Source organism: Anolis sagrei, chromosome 11 (genome assembly GCF_037176765.1).
Source record: "Anolis sagrei isolate rAnoSag1 chromosome 11, rAnoSag1.mat, whole genome shotgun sequence".
Classification (NCBI taxonomy): Eukaryota; Metazoa; Chordata; class Lepidosauria; order Squamata; family Dactyloidae; genus Anolis; species Anolis sagrei.
The window spans coordinates 28,935,993-28,953,572 of record NC_090031.1 but is presented as its reverse complement, the minus strand read 5'-3'; the positions used below and the strand labels follow the sequence as shown (position 1 = coordinate 28,953,572).

The 17,580-nt window shown below is 45.4% G+C and overlaps 2 protein-coding genes across 3 annotated transcripts in view; both read right to left on the bottom strand.

Annotated features, from left to right (window-relative positions):
* The window catches only part of GOSR1 (golgi SNAP receptor complex member 1), a 40,125-nt gene extending 30,287 nt beyond the window's left edge, over positions 1-9,838 (bottom strand). The window contains exons 1-3 of one of the 2 annotated variants that reach the window (XM_067472093.1): positions 9,718-9,838; positions 6,016-6,136; positions 1,308-1,395 (exon numbers count right to left, since the gene is read on the bottom strand). In XM_067472093.1, coding sequence (XP_067328194.1) covers positions 1,308-1,395; positions 6,016-6,136; positions 9,718-9,799 — 291 coding nt within the window. In that variant the 5' untranslated portion in view covers positions 9,800-9,838. The remainder of the gene's footprint in view (positions 1-1,307; positions 1,396-6,015; positions 6,137-9,717) is intronic. The other variant, XM_067472094.1, reaches the window with a different exon arrangement.
* A 4,151-nt stretch (positions 9,839-13,989) lies between these two features.
* The window catches only part of CPD (carboxypeptidase D), a 46,867-nt gene continuing 43,276 nt past the window's right edge, over positions 13,990-17,580 (bottom strand). The window contains exon 21 of the mRNA XM_067472092.1: positions 13,990-17,239. Within this exon, the coding sequence (XP_067328193.1) occupies positions 17,013-17,239 (227 nt within the window). The 3' untranslated portion in view covers positions 13,990-17,012. The remainder of the gene's footprint in view (positions 17,240-17,580) is intronic.

The window sequence follows — 17,580 nt, the reverse complement described above, 5'->3', positions numbered from 1 at the left end:
TTTTCTGACCATTCTTCCTCCCTCCTTCTCTCTTCCTCTTCTGCCTCCCTCCTTCCCCTCCTTCCTCTCTTCCTCCCTTCTTGTATTTCTCATTCCCTTTCTCTCTTTCTCTCCTATCTCCCTCCCACTTTTCTTTTTCCTCCCTCTTTTAAACTCTTTTCCCAAGCTTTCTTCCTCCCTCCTTTTCTTCCTCCCTACTTCCCTTTCTCTCTGCCTCCCTCCTTCCCTTTCTTCCTCTCTCCCTTTCCTTTCTTCCTTTTCCCCTCCCTTCCTGTCTTCTTCTCTTCCTTCCTTCCTATTTTCCTCCCTCCCTCCACTTTTTGTTCCTTTCACTCTCCCATCCTGTTCTCCTCCTTTCCTTCCTTTTTCCCTTTATTCCTTTCTCTTCTGCCTCCGTTTTTCCTTATCTTTTTCTTCCCTCTCTCTTTTACTCCCTTTTCTTTCTTCCTCTTTTTCCTTCCTTCTTCTTTTTCTTTTTCCTCTCTCCTTTCCTTGTCCTTCTCTCCCTTCCAATTCTCCTCCTACCCTTTCCTTCCTTCCTTCCTTGCTTCCTTCTTACTTCCTTTTCTGTCTTCCTCTCTCCTTCCCTTTCTTTCCCTCCCTCTTTTTTCTTTCTTCCTCCCTCCCTTACCTCCTTCCCTTTCTTTCTTCCTTTTTCCTCCCTCCTTCCCTTTTGTTCTTTTTCCTCCCTCCCTATCTCTCCTTTTTCCTCCCTCTATTTTTCCTTCCTCTTTCCCTTCCTGCTTTCCTCCTGCCCTCCTTTCCTTCCTTCCTCTTCTGCCTTCCTTTCTCCTTCCCCCTTTCCCCCCTCTCCCTCTATTGCATCCTTTTCTTTTCTCCCTCCCATTTTTCTTCCTCTTTTTTCCTCCCTTCTTCCCTTTCTCTTCCTTCCTAGTTTCCTTTCCTTCTTTTCTCCCTCCCTTCTGGCTTCCTCTTCTGCCTCTCTCTCTCTCCTTATAATAATAATAATCTTTATTTCTATCCTGACCCATTTCCCCGAAAGGATTCGGGGCAGCTTTCCCTTTCTTTCCTTCCCCCTCTTTCCCTTTCTTTCTTCCTCCCTCCTTTGTTTCCCTTCCTTTCCTCCTTCCTTAACCTTAGTTCACTGTTAGGGTCTGCCTTCAAGTCAATTCTTCCATCAGCCCTAGAGGCACAATCCAACACTCCAACGAGGGTTGCTCTCCCTCAGACAGATGCTGTTCTCCTTGCCTATGACTTGGTCTCAGAAGCAACATGGAGTTTCCAATACTGGGGACAGGTATGGGAAAGTTAAGGGCTTTTCCTAATTGGTGGCGGAAATTCCTCACCTTCCCCAGGAGCTGCTCAATCTCCACAGCCATCGTTTCAAACATTCGGTCTTGGCTCGATCCGTTCAGGAGAGGAGTTGTGTCGGAGCTGAGGAATACATGGACGAGAGGCCGAGAAAAAGAGAGCTTCGTTGTAAACATGCCACAATTGCAAGAAAGTAGATTTAATTTTGACAGGAATCTGATAAAATCACAGATTGGAACCCTATATTTTGACTATACCATAGAACACTCTCCTCAGGACGACACTAACTTTGGCCCACTGACTCTAACAGGCTTCGGCCTACTCGCTCTCCTCAGGTCAACACTAGCTTTAGCCCACTGACCAACAGGCTTCAACCTACTCACTCCCCTCAGGACAACACTAGCTTTGGCCCACTGACTCTAACACCCTTCGGCCTACTCACTCTCCTCAGGACGACACTAACTTTGGCCCACTGACTCTAACAGGCTTTGGCCTACTCACTCTCCTCAGTACGACACTAACTTTGACCCACTGACCAACAGGCTTCGGCCTACTCACTCTCCTCAGGACGACACTAGCTTTGGCCCACTGACTAACAGGCTTCGGCCTACTTACTCTGCTCAGGACGACACCAGCTTTGGCCCAATAACTCTAACAGGCTTTGGCCTACTCACTTTCCTCAGGACGACACTAGCTTTGGCCCACTGACCAACAGGCTTTGGCCTATTCACTTTCCTCAAGACGAAACTAGCTTTGGCCCCTGACTAACAGGCTTCGGCCTACTCACTCTCCCCAGGACAACACTGGCTTTGGTCCATGGACTCTAACAGGCTTCAGCCTACTCACTCTCCTCAGGACAACACTAGCTTTGGCCCACTGACCAACAGGCTTTGGCCTACTCACTCCCCTCAGGACGACAATATCTTTGGCCTACTGACCAACAGGCTTCGGCCTACTCACTTTCCTCAGGACGACACTAGCTTTGGCCCCTGACTAACAGGCTTCGGCCTACTCACTCTCCCCAGGACAACACTGGCTTTAGTCCATGGACTCTAACAGGCTTCAGCCTACTCACTCTCCTCAGGACAACACTAGCTTTGGCCCACTGACCAACAGGCTTTGGCCTTCTCACTCCCCTCAGGACGACAATATCTTTGGCCTACTGACCAACAGGCTTCGGCCTACTCACTTTCCTCAGGACGACACTAGCTTTGGCCCCTGACTAACAGGCTTCGGCCTACTCACTCTCCCCAGGACAACACTGGCTTTAGTCCATGGACTCTAACAGGCTTCAGCCTACTCACTCTCCTCAGGACAACACTAGCTTTGGCCCACTGACCAACAGGCTTTGGCCTTCTCACTCCCCTCAGGACGACAATATCTTTGGCCTACTGACCAACAGGCTTCGGCCTACTCACTTTCCTCAGGACGACACTAGCTTTGGCCCCTGACTAACAGGCTTCGGCCTACTCACTCTCCCCAGGACAACACTGGCTTTAGTCCATGGACTCTAACAGGCTTCAGCCTACTCACTCTCCTCAGGACAACACTAGCTTTGGCCCACTGACCAACAGGCTTTGGCCTTCTCACTCCCCTCAGGACGACAATATCTTTGGCCTACTGACCAACAGGCTTCGGCCTACTCACTTTCCTCAGGACGACACTAGCTTTGGCCCCTGACTAACAGGCTTCGGCCTACTCACTCTCCCCAGGACAACACTGGCTTTAGTCCATGGACTCTAACAGGCTTCAGCCTACTCACTCTCCTCAGGACAACACTAGCTTTGGCCCACTGACCAACAGGCTTTGGCCTTCTCACTCCCCTCAGGACGACAATATCTTTGGCCTACTGACCAACAGGCTTCGGCCTACTCACTTTCCTCAGGACGACACTAGCTTTGGCCCCTGACTAACAGGCTTCGGCCTACTCACTCTCCCCAGGACAACACTGGCTTTAGTCCATGGACTCTAACAGGCTTCAGCCTACTCACTCTCCTCAGGACAACACTAGCTTTGGCCCACTGACCAACAGGCTTTGGCCTTCTCACTCCCCTCAGGACGACAATATCTTTGGCCTACTGACCAACAGGCTTCGGCCTACTCACTTTCCTCAGGACGACACTAGCTTTGGCCCACTGACCAACAGGCTTTGGCCTACTCACTCTTTCAGTGCTGGACTCACACTTTTGTAATAAAAATATGCAGTTAATTTTTAATATTGCTGATAGGAGAAAAGGAAGAAAGGGAGGAAGGAAGGAAGAATGGGGAGGAGAGAGAAAAGGAAATGGTGGGATGAAGACAGGAAGGGATGGAGAGAGAACAAAAGAAAGAAAGAAAGAAAGGAAAAAGAGAGGGGAAAGAGTAGGCCGAAGCCTGTCGGTCAGTGGGCCAAAGCTAGTGTCATCCCGAGGAGAACGAGTAGGCCAAAGCCTGTAGAGTCAGTGGGCCAAAGCTAGTGTCATCCCGAGGAGAGCGAGTAGGCCAAAGCCTGTTGGTCAGTGGGCCAAAGCTAGTGTCATCCCGAGGAGAGCGAGTAGGCCAAAGCCTGTTGGTCAGTGGGCCAAAGCTAGTGTCATCCCGAGGAGAACGAGTAGGCCAAAGCCTGTAGAGTCAGTGGGCCAAAGCTAGTGTCATCCCGAGGAGAGCGAGTAGGCCAAAGCCTGTAGAGTCAGTGGGCCAAAGCTAGTGTCATCCCGAGGAGAACGAGTAGGCCAAAGCCTGTAGAGTCAGTGGGCCAAAGCTAGTGTCATCCCAAGGAGAGCGAGTAGGCCAAAGCCTGTAGAGTCAGTGGGCCAAAGCTAGTGTCATCCCGAGGAGAACGAGTAGGCCAAAGCCTGTAGAGTCAGTGGGCCAAAGCTAGTGTCATCCTGAGGAGAACGAGTAGGCCAAAACCTGTAGAGTCAGTGGGCCAAAGCTAGTGTCATCCCGAGGAGAGCGAGTAGGCCAAAGCCTGTAGAGTCAGTGGGCCAAAGCTAGTGTCATCCCGAGGAGAGCGAGTAGGCCAAAGCCTGTAGAGTCAGTGGGCCAAAGCTAGTGTCATCCCGAGGAGAGCGAGTAGGCCAAAGCCTGTTGGTCAGTGGGCCAAAGCTAGTGTCATCCCGAGGAGAGCGAGTAGGCCAAAGCCTGTTGGTCAGTGGGCCAAAGCTAGTGTCATCCCGAGGAGAGCGAGTAGGCCAAAGCCTGTTGGTCAGTGGGCCAAAGCTAGTGTCATCCCGAGGAGAGCGAGTAGGCCAAAGCCTGTTGGTCAGTGGGCCAAAGCTAGTGTCATCCCGAGGAGAGCGAGTAGGCCAAAGCCTGTTGGTCAGTGGGCCAAAGCTAGTGTCATCCCGAGGAGAACGAGTAGGCCAAAGCCTGTAGAGTCAGTGGGCCAAAGCTAGTGTCATCCCGAGGAGAGCGAGTAGGCCAAAGCCTGTAGAGTCAGTGGGCCAAAGCTAGTGTCATCCCGAGGAGAACGAGTAGGCCAAAGCCTGTAGAGTCAGTGGGCCAAAGCTAGTGTCATCCCAAGGAGAGCGAGTAGGCCAAAGCCTGTAGAGTCAGTGGGCCAAAGCTAGTGTCATCCCGAGGAGAACGAGTAGGCCAAAGCCTGTAGAGTCAGTGGGCCAAAGCTAGTGTCATCCTGAGGAGAACGAGTAGGCCAAAACCTGTAGAGTCAGTGGGCCAAAGCTAGTGTCATCCCGAGGAGAGCGAGTAGGCCAAAGCCTGTAGAGTCAGTGGGCCAAAGCTAGTGTCATCCCGAGGAGAGCGAGTAGGCCAAAGCCTGTAGAGTCAGTGGGCCAAAGCTAGTGTCATCCCGAGGAGAGCGAGTAGGCCAAAGCCTGTAGAGTCAGTGGGCCAAAGCTAGTGTCATCCCGAGGAGAACGAGTAGGCCAAAGCCTGTAGAGTCAGTGGGCCAAAGCTAGTGTCATCCCGAGGAGAGCGAGTAGGCCAAAGCCTGTAGAGTCAGTGGGCCAAAGCTAGTGTCATCCCGAGGAGAACGAGTAGGCCAAAGCCTGTAGAGTCAGTGGGCCAAAGCTAGTGTCATCCCGAGGAGAGCGAGTAGGCCAAAGCCTGTCGGTCAGTGGGCCAAAGCTAGTATCATCCCGAGGAGAGCGAGTATAAAATTCAGATTATCCTCTCTGGATTACATGGCAGTGTAGAGTCATATAACTCAGTTCAAAGCAGATCATGTGGATTATCATAATTGATAATCTGGATTATACGGTAGTGTAGATGGGGCCTACAGCTCTGAACTCACTGGGTACCTTTAGGCAAGTCACACTCTCTCAGCCTCAGAGGAAGACAAAAGCCCATCCTCTGAATAAATCTTTGACTTGCTCGCCTTGAAAGCACACAACAACACAATCCTAATTAACAATTGGAAAGTGAGGGGCTAAAATCCTATTTGTTGCCTTTAGGTGAAGGCATAGCATCAACACCACAACTCTAATTAATAATTAATTATCCCTTTTATGGAAAGTGAGGTGCTAAAACCCTATTTGTTGCCTTTAGGCCTGCCATAGGGCCACCCTAGAAGACAGAAAGAAACCCACAAACACTTCCAAGGGAGAACGTTTGGAGACCAAATGAACTATAGGATCAGATAGTCATAATGCACTTTTATACACACACACACACACACACACACACACACACACACACACTTCATATTTGTGTCCTAAATTTTGAATTATTTCAGTGCGTTTGTTCTGGCCTTCCGCCTTTTCCACCCAAAAGGGAGAGAGAAAAAGGTTCATGCGGTAGTACCTATACCTGTCGCGCCTTCCGTCTCTGGAGCTGCCATGGCTGTAGCTGGTGCAGAGCTTGCTGAAGGAGACCAGCTTGAGGTCCAGCTCATTCTCCAGCTGCCGGGCTTGCTTCCGCAGGTCTACACAATGGGGAAACACAACGGCCAGACAAACAAATAATTATTGTGCTGTCAAAGGCTTTCAAGGTCAGAATAACTGGGTTGCTGTGAGTTTTTTGGGCTGTTTGGCCATGATCCAGAAGCATTCCCTCCTGACATTTTGCCCACATCTATGGCACGCATCCTCAGAGGTTGGGAGGATTATTATTATTATTATTATTATTATTACTACTACTACTATTAGCACCTGTTTGGATGTTTTATAGCCTTTCAAAGGGGTCTAGTGCCAATATAAGTTTTGTCAGTACCTGTTTAACGGAGTTTAGGGCCTTCTGAATGGGTCTAAACCAATGTAAGGATCTTCAGCATTCATTTAGTGGGGCTTATGGCATTTATATGGGGCTCAGTGCCAATGCAAGGGTTTATAACCCCCAATTTATATGGGCCAGAGTGAAGAGAGAGGGGGTCAGGGAATAGTTCCACCTTGTCTCCTGTGCTATTCGAATAATATAATATAATATATCGTATATACATATATTTATAATATTATAATGTAATGCAATATACTACTACTATTACTACTACTACTAATAATACCATATTATAATTATATATTTATATTACATGTAATATTACTAATAATATTACAATATAATGGTATAGTACAATATAGTAATATTTAATACTGATATTGTACTATTTATTTATTTATTTAAAACATTTATATTCCGCCCTTCTCACCCCGAAGGGGACTCAGGGCGGAGCACAGCATATATACGGCAAACATTCAATGCCGGGACACCAATTCTTATATACGTACATAAACATTAAAAACATTTATCAAAATATTAAAATACATCATTTATTTTGACGTCATCCACGTCAAATCTAATTGGCCTGGTAATCTTTCCTATTGCTGCTTTATTGCCCTGTCCCGAAAGCTTGGTCCCACCAGGAAGGGAGTTCCATAGCCGGGGAGCAATCACCGAGAAGGCCTTGTCTCTTCCCCACCAATGGTGCCTGTGACAATTGCGGGATGGAAAGCAGGGCCTCCCCAGAGGATCTTAATCTCCACGATGGTTCATAGGGAGAGATCCGTTTGGACTATGTTAATAATATAATATTGTATGTATATATACCTTGTAAGCTGATCTGAGTCCCCTTCAGGGTGAGAAGGGCGGCATATAAATGTTGTAAATAAATAAATAAATAAATAAATGGGGGGGGGGGTTAGGGCCTTTTGAAGGGGTCTTTATCACCTGTTTGGGGGTGTTATGGACAGAATATAAATGTTTTAAATAACATTAAATATTGGTCTAGGTGCCAATAAAAGCATCATCAGCATGAGTTGAAGGGGGTTTAAGGCCTTCTAATGGGGTTTTAATGCCAATGTAAGGTTTTCATTTCATTTCATTTCTTTGACTTGTATACTGCCACTCCTAATTTGGCTCGGAGCGGTTTACAGCAGTAGATTAAAACAATACAACCAACTTTAAAATACAATAAAAACGAGAACCGACATAGTCCCGAGTTATTCACCCATCGAAAACTTGTTGGAAAAGAAAGGTTTTACAGGCTTTCCGAAAAGTAAGTAGCTCTAGGATGGTTCGGGTTTCAACTGGCAAGGCATTCCATAAATAAGGGGCCACAATCGAGAAGGCTCTCTGCCTAGTAGAGGACAGATGATAAGTCCGGATGTTGGGGACTTCAAGCAAATTTTGGTCCTCGGACCAAAGTAATCTCTGGGGTTGGTAGGGGGATAAGCGGGCCCTCAGGTATGCCGGCCCCAGACCATATAAGGCCTTAAAGGTTAGTACCAGCACCTTGAAAGTAATCCAGTACTCAATCGGAAGCCAGTGCAGCTGTTGTAGAATTGGGGTGATACGACACCTCACTGGCACCCTGGCGAGAAGACGAGCCGTCGCATTTTGCACCAGCTTCAGTTTTTGGATCACTGACGAAGGAAGGCCAATGTAGAGGGCGTTACAGTAGTCAAGCCTCGAGATGACCGTCGCCTGGATCGCCATAACCAGGTCGTTCCTAAATAGGAAGGGAGCCAGTTGCCTAGCCTGACATAGGTGGAAAAACGCAGATCTGCTCACAGCAGAGACCTGGGCCTCCATTGTGAGCAGAGGGTCCAATAAGACACCAAGGCTTTTTACAGAAGGTGACAGACGTAGTGTCTCGCCATCCAGGGTAGGCAGCTGGATCTCCCACCCAGACGGCCCAGCCAAAGGATCTCCCTCTTCGCTGGATTCACCCTCACGCAACCATCCAGTAACAGCCTCAAGGCACTGATGGAAATTTTCGGGTCCGGAGTCCGGAGTATGGTTTGTGGCACTTGTCTGATGGTTGCCGGGTCTTCTGAATGAGTCTAGTGCCAATGTAAGGACTTTTAGCATTCATTTAGCAGGGTTTAATGCATTTCTATGGGGTTCAGTGCCAATGCAAGGCTCTGTAGCCTCCATGTAGGGAGTTTCAGGACCTTCTGAAGGGGCCTAGTGCCAATGGAAGTGTCTTAAGCACCTGTTTGGGGATTTCTGGGCCTTCTGAATGGGTGTAGTGCTAATTTATTTATTTATTTACTTTGCTTTGTTTCTCAGCCCGTAGGCGACTCAACGCGGTTCACAAGAGCAAAAGTCAATCATAACAACATACAATTTAAAAACCATTAACAGCATAGCATACAAAGTAATGACATATTAATAACAACACATTAACGTCTCATAACTAGAGTCGTGATCCAATTCGTCAGCTATAATTCCGTTCCTATATTCATCATATTCATTGTGCTGCTTATCCGAATGCCTGTTCAAACAGCCAGGTTTTTAGTTTTCTTCGAAACACCATTAGCGAAGGAGCTGATCTAATGTCCATGGGAAGGGCGTAAGACTTTTAGCATTCATTTAGCGGGGTTTATGGCACCCCAGTGGCGTAGTGGGTTAAAGCGCTGAGCTGCTGAGCTTGTTGACAGAAAGGTTGCAGGTTTGATTCCAGGGAGCGGCGTGAGCATCCGGTGTCAGCCCTAGCTTCTGCCAACCTAGCAGTTCGAAAACATGCAAATGTGAGTAGATCAATAGGTACTGCTCTGGTGCGAAGGTAACGGCGCTGCATGCAGTCATGCCCATGGCCACATGACCTTGGAGGTGTCTATGGACAACGCCGGCTCTTTGGTTTAGAAATGGAGGTGAGCACCACCCCCCAGAGTCAGACATGACTGGACTTAATGTCAGGGGGAAAAGTCATCTTTGTATGGCTTTTATATGGGGTTTAGTGCCAATGCAAGGGTCTGTAGCCCCTATTTTGGTAATTTCAGGACCTTCTGAAGGGGCCTAGTGCCAAAGGAAGTGTCTTCAGCACCTGTTTGGGGGTTTCAGGGCCTTTTGAAGGAGTTGAGTGCCAAAGGAAGGACTGTCGGCCTTCTCTGAGTGGAGTTTTGGGCATTTCTATGGGGTCCAGTGCCAATGGAAAGGCTTCGAGGCCTTTGGAGGGGCTTCGGTGCCAAGGCAAGGCTCCTTGGCGCTCTCCCGCCTGCCTCCTTCCTCGGCCTCCCCTCGTTCCCCGCTCCCCAAACGGGGCCTTCCCCCCAACAGCCCGCTCACCTTCCCAGTAGTTGCTGCTCCCACTGCTACCGCCTCCGCCTCCCGCCGCCATCTTTGTTGTGTCCAACGTCAGCCGCGCCATAGAGCGAGTACGGCCAGAGCGCCGCCCGCAGCTTCCTTCCGGTCGGAGGCTAGGCTTCTATTCTAAGGGAGCATAGAGGGCGCGCTAGAGCGGCCGGCATCCAAACATTCCGCAGCGACACCTAGCGGCTGGAGGCCAGGCCCAACCCAATTGTTTCCCTTTTAGCTTTCTTAATTGAAAGCAAGATATATGGCTCGACTATATATATATGTATACGGATATGTGTATATATGTGTATACGGTATATGTGTATGCATATGTATGTGTTTATATAAGTGTGCGTGTTTATATGTACATGTGTGTATATGTATGTACAGGTATGTGTGTATGCATATATACACATATACATACACATATATACATATACATACATTTATTTATTTATTTACATATACATGCATATGTATATGTGCATGTGTATGTACATGTGTGTATACATATATGCACATATCCATTCACACATATACACATACATACATTTATTATTTATTTACGTATACATACTTATACATATGTATGTATATGTTTGGGGTTTTACATATACATACATACATTTACATATACATACATATGTATATGTGTGTATATGTATGTACCTTTATGTGTGTATACATATATACATTCACATATATACACATACATACATTTATTATATATTTACATATACATATGTGTATATGTATGTACATGTATGAGATTTAAAGATGGGCAGGAAAAGAAATGTAAAGATGGGCTCAAAGCCAACCTTAAAAACTCTGGCATAGACACTGAGAACTGGGAAGCCCTGGCCATTGAGCGCTCCAGATGGAGGTCAGCTGTGACCAGCAGTGCTGCAGAATTCGAGGAGGCAGGAGTGGAGGGTGAAAGAGAGAAATGTGCCAGGAGGAAGGCGCGTCAAGCCAACCCCAACTGGGACCGCCTTCCACCTGGAAACCAATGCCCTCACTGTGGGAGAAGATGTAGAGCAAGAATAGGGCTCCACAGCCACATACGGACCCACAAGGAAACCCATGATGGAAGACCATCTTACTCGTCCAACGAGGGATCGCCTAAGTAAGTAAGTAACATGTATGTGTGTATACATATATACACATATATATTCACATATATACATTTATTTATTTATTTACATATACATACATATACATCTATATATGATTATATATATATGTGTGTGTGTATATATATATAGGTTATTGACACGATCAATACCCTAATAATATTATAGTATAATGTTATAGTACAATATAGTAATATATAATATTAATATTATGCTATGGAAATAATAGAATATATTGTATTTACATTTTGCTTCTAAACTGCTCTGAGTCCCCTTTGGGGAGAGAAGGGTGGCATATAAATGTCGTAAATAAATAAAATACATGCATATAAATATTAGTTTACATATATACTCTGGGGGGGTCACAAGGGGGTGTCAGAGGGATCGCCAAAGACCATCAGAAAACAGTGTTTTCTCTTGGTCATGGGGGTTTTGTGTGGGAAGTTTGGCCCAATTCTACCATTGGTGGAGTTCAGAATGCTCTTTGATTGTAGGTGCACTATAAATCCCGGCAACTATAACTCCCAAATGTTAAGGTCAATTTCCCCAAACTCCACCAGTATTCGCATTTGGGCATATTGAGTATTCGTGCTAAGTTTTGTCCAGATCCATCATTGTTTGAGTCTACATTGCTCTCTGGACGTAGGTGAACTACAACTCCAAAACTCAAGGTCAATGCCCACCAAGCCCTTCCAGTATTTTCTGTTGGTCATGGGAGTTCTGTGTACCATGTTTGGTTCAATTCCATCATTGGTGGAGTTCAGAATGCACTTTGGTTGTGGGTGAAGTATAAATCCTAACAACTACAACTCCCAAATAACAAAATCAATCCCCTCCAAACCCCACCAGTATTCAAATGTGGGTGTATCGGGTATTTGTGCCAAATTTGGTCCAGTGAATTAAAATGCATCCTGCATGTCAGATATTTACATGACGATTCTGAACAGTAGCAAAATTACAGTTATGACGTAGGAACAAAAATGATGTTATGGTTGGGTGGTCACTACAACATGAAGAACTGTATTAAGGGGTCGTGCCATTAAGAAGGTTGAGAAACACTGTTTTAGAGAGTGGTCTGGGAGGGTTTTTTTTTTCAGCAGCCAAGATGGGCAGCGATCAAGGAAGCGAATTGTCCACACCTTTGTACTCAACAATTGAGACTGATCCAGTGTAATCCCACTCACAGAGTTGCTCGACACCTCATCGTTGGCCTCTCTCCAATGACAGCATCAAAATCAACTCTTATATGAGACATTTTTCACTGTGAAATGGTCATGAAAAGCATCACATACTGAAGGTTCAAATAAAGAGTATAGAAGGGAGAGCACCCAAGTTAAACCTTACAGTTTGTTTTGCTGTAAGTATTGCCAACTTATAGGAGCAGAGTTGCCCTCTAGACAGTGTTTTGCTGCATAAAACAAGTCGATGTCTTTCCCCTTTCATTTTCCCAAGGATCTCTGTATACCAGAAAGCCTGATTTGTAAATGATCAGAGAGGTTTGGAAGCAATCGTGTCAGTAACCCTGGTTAGATTTGGTTCCACTTATTGACCAGGGTTTCAACAGGATTGTCAATGGTGATGCCAGCCACAGAACCCCTAAAAACCTCTTGGAATCTCAAAGGATCAATTAGCCTTTGAAGGCTGTCCCTTTTAGTAGGTCCTCCATCTCTGCAGGGGAAGGTTGAAGCTGTGATACTAGCCTTGACCGGAAAGTGATCTGTCCATGACAACTTGAAGGAATCACCTCCACCCAGAGATCCATATGTTCGAAGCTGAAAATCTATTATATATGTATATTTCTATATATAGGTATATAGGTTCTACACACACAGACTAGTTACATATGTGTGTGTGTATAGGTTCCATATACAGATGAGTTTCATCTATGTATGTGTGTGTGTGTGTGTATATATCGTACACACATATATATTGGGAGGGAAAGAGAGAGTATACAGGTGTGTGTGTGTATATATATGTATATATATGCGTGTGTGTTACATATATATACCCACATATAATAGTGTATGCATAATGTTATATATAAGTCTATTATGTATGCATAATGTTATATATAAATATATGTAGGTTCTGTCTATATACAAACAACTATTATACTTGTTTACAGGTTATATATAGATATATGGTTTCATATACATGTGTATGGGAATTATGTTTGCAGGTTATATTTATATATAGAGAGAGAGAGAAAGAGGGAGAGGGGTTACATATGTATATACACAATATATATAGCTTATATGTCTGTTATATACAAACACTATTATAAATGTATACAGGATATATAGTTTCCTCCCCCCCCTCATACACACACACACACACCCCCCTATACAGATATAAGTTCTATGTGTAGGTTCCATACGTGCACACACACACACACACACACATTATATATGTGTCTGTGTTATATACAAACACTATTATAAATGTATATAGGTTATATATAGTTTCTCTCCTCTCTCTATATATATACCTAGATATAGGTTCTATGTGTAGGTTCCACACACACACACACACACATATTATAAATGTATAGAAGTTATATAGTTTCTCTCTCTCTATAGATCTATATATACTTATATAAATATAGGTTCTATATGTAGGTTCCATTATAGAAGTTCAATATACTCAAACATTGCTTCCTGCTCAAAATTATTAGAAATATTGTGTAAACCATGGACTAATGAGTTGCTTACCTGTAACTCTGTATTTTTTTTTAGTGGTAGTCTGTGAATTTGCTCATATGAATCACATATGGGTTATCAGCTGTGCATGCGCAGAAGATAACCCATATCTGACCCATATGTGTGTCTTTCACAGACTCCACAAAGAAGAATTCAGGTGTATATGAATAATCTCCTTTTTAGGTCCCATTTCCTGGGGATCTAAGGATGTACTCCAAATCCAAAAGGGTATCCTCCATGTGCATATTTGTCTCCGTGTAGAAGCGCTTACATGATGTAAACATAATGAACATGGAGGTTTTTGTGCACTTTGGAGAGCGGCAACAAAAAGTGCGCCTCACATAAGGTTTAATGACTTAAATGCCAAGGCACACTCTCTCAGCCTCAAAGGAAGCCATCACGAACGAAGCAAACCAGACACAGGGAGGGGAGACCTCATAAAATAGCTTTATACAGATTAGAGCTCAGTGTACATGTTAAAAAAACACACCCACGCGCGCACACATGCCAAATGCACTCGGCTTGGGCAGAAAGAGAGCCACAAAACGAGGCGTTTGCTTTGGAAAAGGCACGGACCCCAACATAAAATGAAAAGAAAGACGGCCGTCAGTGAGAAGGCTTTTACACCAGGCCTGGTTCCCTTTACAAAAATAGACATCTCTGGCAAACGCTTCCCAGAAGAGAAGGGCTGCTTAGGATCGGGATGAAGAAAAAGCTCCTTGAAAGCAAGTTAAGAGCAAGACAGAAAAGGATTCAGTGGGGAGGAACTGAAACTGTTATTCTCATGTCAGATCAATCATTGGAAGCAAAAAGTCCGAGAGAACGACTACTAAATTTTGCAAATTTAGTACAGTAGAGTCTCACTTATCCGATATAAACAGGCTGGCAGAACGTCGGATAAACGAAATGTCGGATAATAGGGAGTCTCTGACTGTTACCTGTCCGACGCAGTGCTAGACACCTAAAATACTAACGACGGAGACTCAAAGGATTAAGGCAAGGCAACGCCTCAGGGCTAGAGGGCCCAGCAGGAAGTGCCCAGATGCAGAAGAGCGTGGAAATCACAGAAGGAAGGAGGGAGGATGCTTCCACTTCCGGTCCTGCCTCTTTCCCCACTTTCCTCCCTCCTCCTCCTCGTCTTGCCTTTTCCACTTATTGGGAATGGAGAGAGAGTTGGGGAGCGCTCCTTTAATTAGAGAGAAAATGGTGGAGGAAAAGGTGGGCATCGGATAAGACAGAATGTCGGATGAGCGAAGGTCGGATGAGTGAGACTCTACTATATTGGGAATGGAGACAAACTTGGGGAGCGCGCCTTTAATTGAAGGGGAAATGCTGGACATCAGCTAAGACGTAATGTCAGATGAGCAAAGGTCGGATAAGCACGACTCTACTGCATTGGGAATGTATTGAACTCATTGAGCCTGAACCTCAGCTATGTTCCTTTTCTCAGCCATATTGTTTTGATGTTGTTTAGAATTGTGATTGTTTTTATATTTTATCTGATGTTTTTAATTGTTTGTGTTCTAATTATAACATTTTGGGCTTGTCCCTTGTAAGCCACCCCAAGTCCCCTTGGGGAGATGGTTGGCAGGGTATAAAAATAAAATTATTATTATTATTATTATTGAGAGAGACGTGGGGGGCACTCCTTTAATTGAAGGGGAAATGCTGGAGGAAAAGGGGGTGTCGGATAAGACAGAATGTCGGATGAGCGAAGGTCGGATAAGCAAGAATCTACTGTAATTAGGAATGGAGAGAGACTTGGGGAGCGCTCCTTTAATTGAAGGGGAAATGCTGGAGGAAAAGGGGGTGTTGGATAAGACAGAATGTTGGATGAGCGAAGGTCGGATAAGCGAGACTCTACTGTAATTAGGAATGGAGAGACTTGGGGAGCGCTCCTTTAATTGAAGGGGAAATGCTGGAGGAAAAGGGGGTGTTGGATAAGACAGAATGTTGGATGAGCGAAGGTCGGATAAGCGAGACTCTACTGTAATTAGGAATGGAGAGACTTGGGGAGCGCTCCTTTAATTGAAGGGGAAATGCTGGAGGACAAGGGGGTGTCGGATAAGACAGAACGTCGGATGAGCAAAGGTCGGATAAGCGAGACTCTATACTGTATTAGGAAAGGAGAGAAACTTGGGGAACACTACTTTAATTGAAGGGGAAATGTTGGAGGAAAAGGGAGGTGTCGGATAAGAGTGCTGGATGAGAAAGAATGTTGGATAAGTAAAAGTCGGATAAGCGAGACTCTACTGTAAAGAGCAAACTTTTGCTAGAAAATCCAAAGGGAAACAAAGCTAGCAAGATGAAACAGACACTTGTGGGGACTTTTGTTTTCCTCTGCCATCAAATCCAATCTTGTTCAATATCAGCGAAATCCTGCGCAAAGCGACTCAACGCACATTAGGCTGTCATTTGCCACCATTCAGCCTTTCTCTCCCAATCTCTTTCTTATGGATTACCTTACAATGACCTAACGTCCATCCCTTCACCAACATATTCCCCAATCCAAAACAAAAAAGGCTGGGCAGCATAATGCAATGTGTTAAGAAACCTGTTGTCCTGCATTACAGAACTTCAGCTTTCGCTGAGTCGTATCCATTTCACCCTCACACCGAGGCCAATCTCACACCGAGGCCTTTCTCACACTGAGGCCTTCTCATACTGAGGCCTACTAACACATCATCCCATCATCCTTGGGCAGCGGCTTGGTCTCCATCCTTGATGAGCAGGAATCTTAAGACAAGTCAGTCATCACCAAGTCTAGTCTCAGGAGAAGAGGACCGTGAGAAAGAAAACATAATTCTGGAAAAAGAAAGGGATTTTCTAATCCTTTTGGGGGAGGAATAACTCCCAAAATCCCCCAACTAAAGCGGTAGGTCGGTTTTATTTTCTGGGATTGAAGTAGTGTAAGTACTTATTTCCTCCCCTCCAAAGGTTCAAAGGTTACGGAGCGTCAAAACCAAACCCTTTGGCACCAAACCGGGGAATTCAGTACCTGGCTCTTTGGAGACATTATTATTGTGAAACATTATTCTTTCCAGCTCCAAAAGGGAGGGAGTCGAAACTCTGCATCCTCCAAAATGGCGCCAGGGAAATCGCCTCCAACAAGGTCCGTGTTGTGTGTCATTTTCGGAGGCATGACGAGAAATAGCTCTGTTTGTTTTGATCAGGTAACAGTCAGTGTCTCCCAGAAAGGATCCAAAAGGAATCCTTCTGAGCGGAAGAAGGGACAGGAGCCAAGATGGCCATCCCTGCAACCAAAACACACCGGAGACCAAAACGGAGTTTGGGAATTCAAGCCCCGTACTGTCCTTTCTCCCTCAATAAGGGCAAGAGGGGTTCGTGCAAACGTTGCTGAAGGAAGAAACATGTCTGTGTCAGAGGCAACCTCGTCAGCCATCCCAGAGCCTTCCCAGTTGCAAGCGGCCAGGGCCCGGGACCAACCCCGGGGTCAGTGCTTGCTGGAGTAGAGTGTCTCCTCTTCGGTGTCTGTCTCGTCCTGGAACTCGTGGCTCAGCAGGGACTTCTTGGAGCCCGCCGACATCAGGCGGATCTCGTCCTCGTAGTCATCCTGGTGCTGCCGCAGCCGGTGGAAGCCGTCCTTGTGACGGTTGGACTTGATGGAACAGACGCACCAGATGATGCAGGCCGTCAGCACCAGGGCCGTCATCGTGGCACCTACACACACACATACACACAAAAAAGGCTTAGGACTCAACTGTCAGAAATATTAAAAACTTGCTTGGGTATTTGAAAAGACACTGTTTTGGGGTGTTTGGTAACATCATTAAGTTAATTAGTAACACTATTATTAGGAAAAAGCCAGAATGCAATTTCATTTTTTATGAATGCTCCAATTAGAAAATATTATTTATTATTATTATTTCAAACATTTTTACCCCGCCCTTCTCAACCCCTAACAATGTGGGTGAACTATAGTAATAAAATAATAATGAAACTTTATTTATATACCGCTGTATTTTAGGGACTAAGGGCGGTTTCCACGCAACAACATCAAA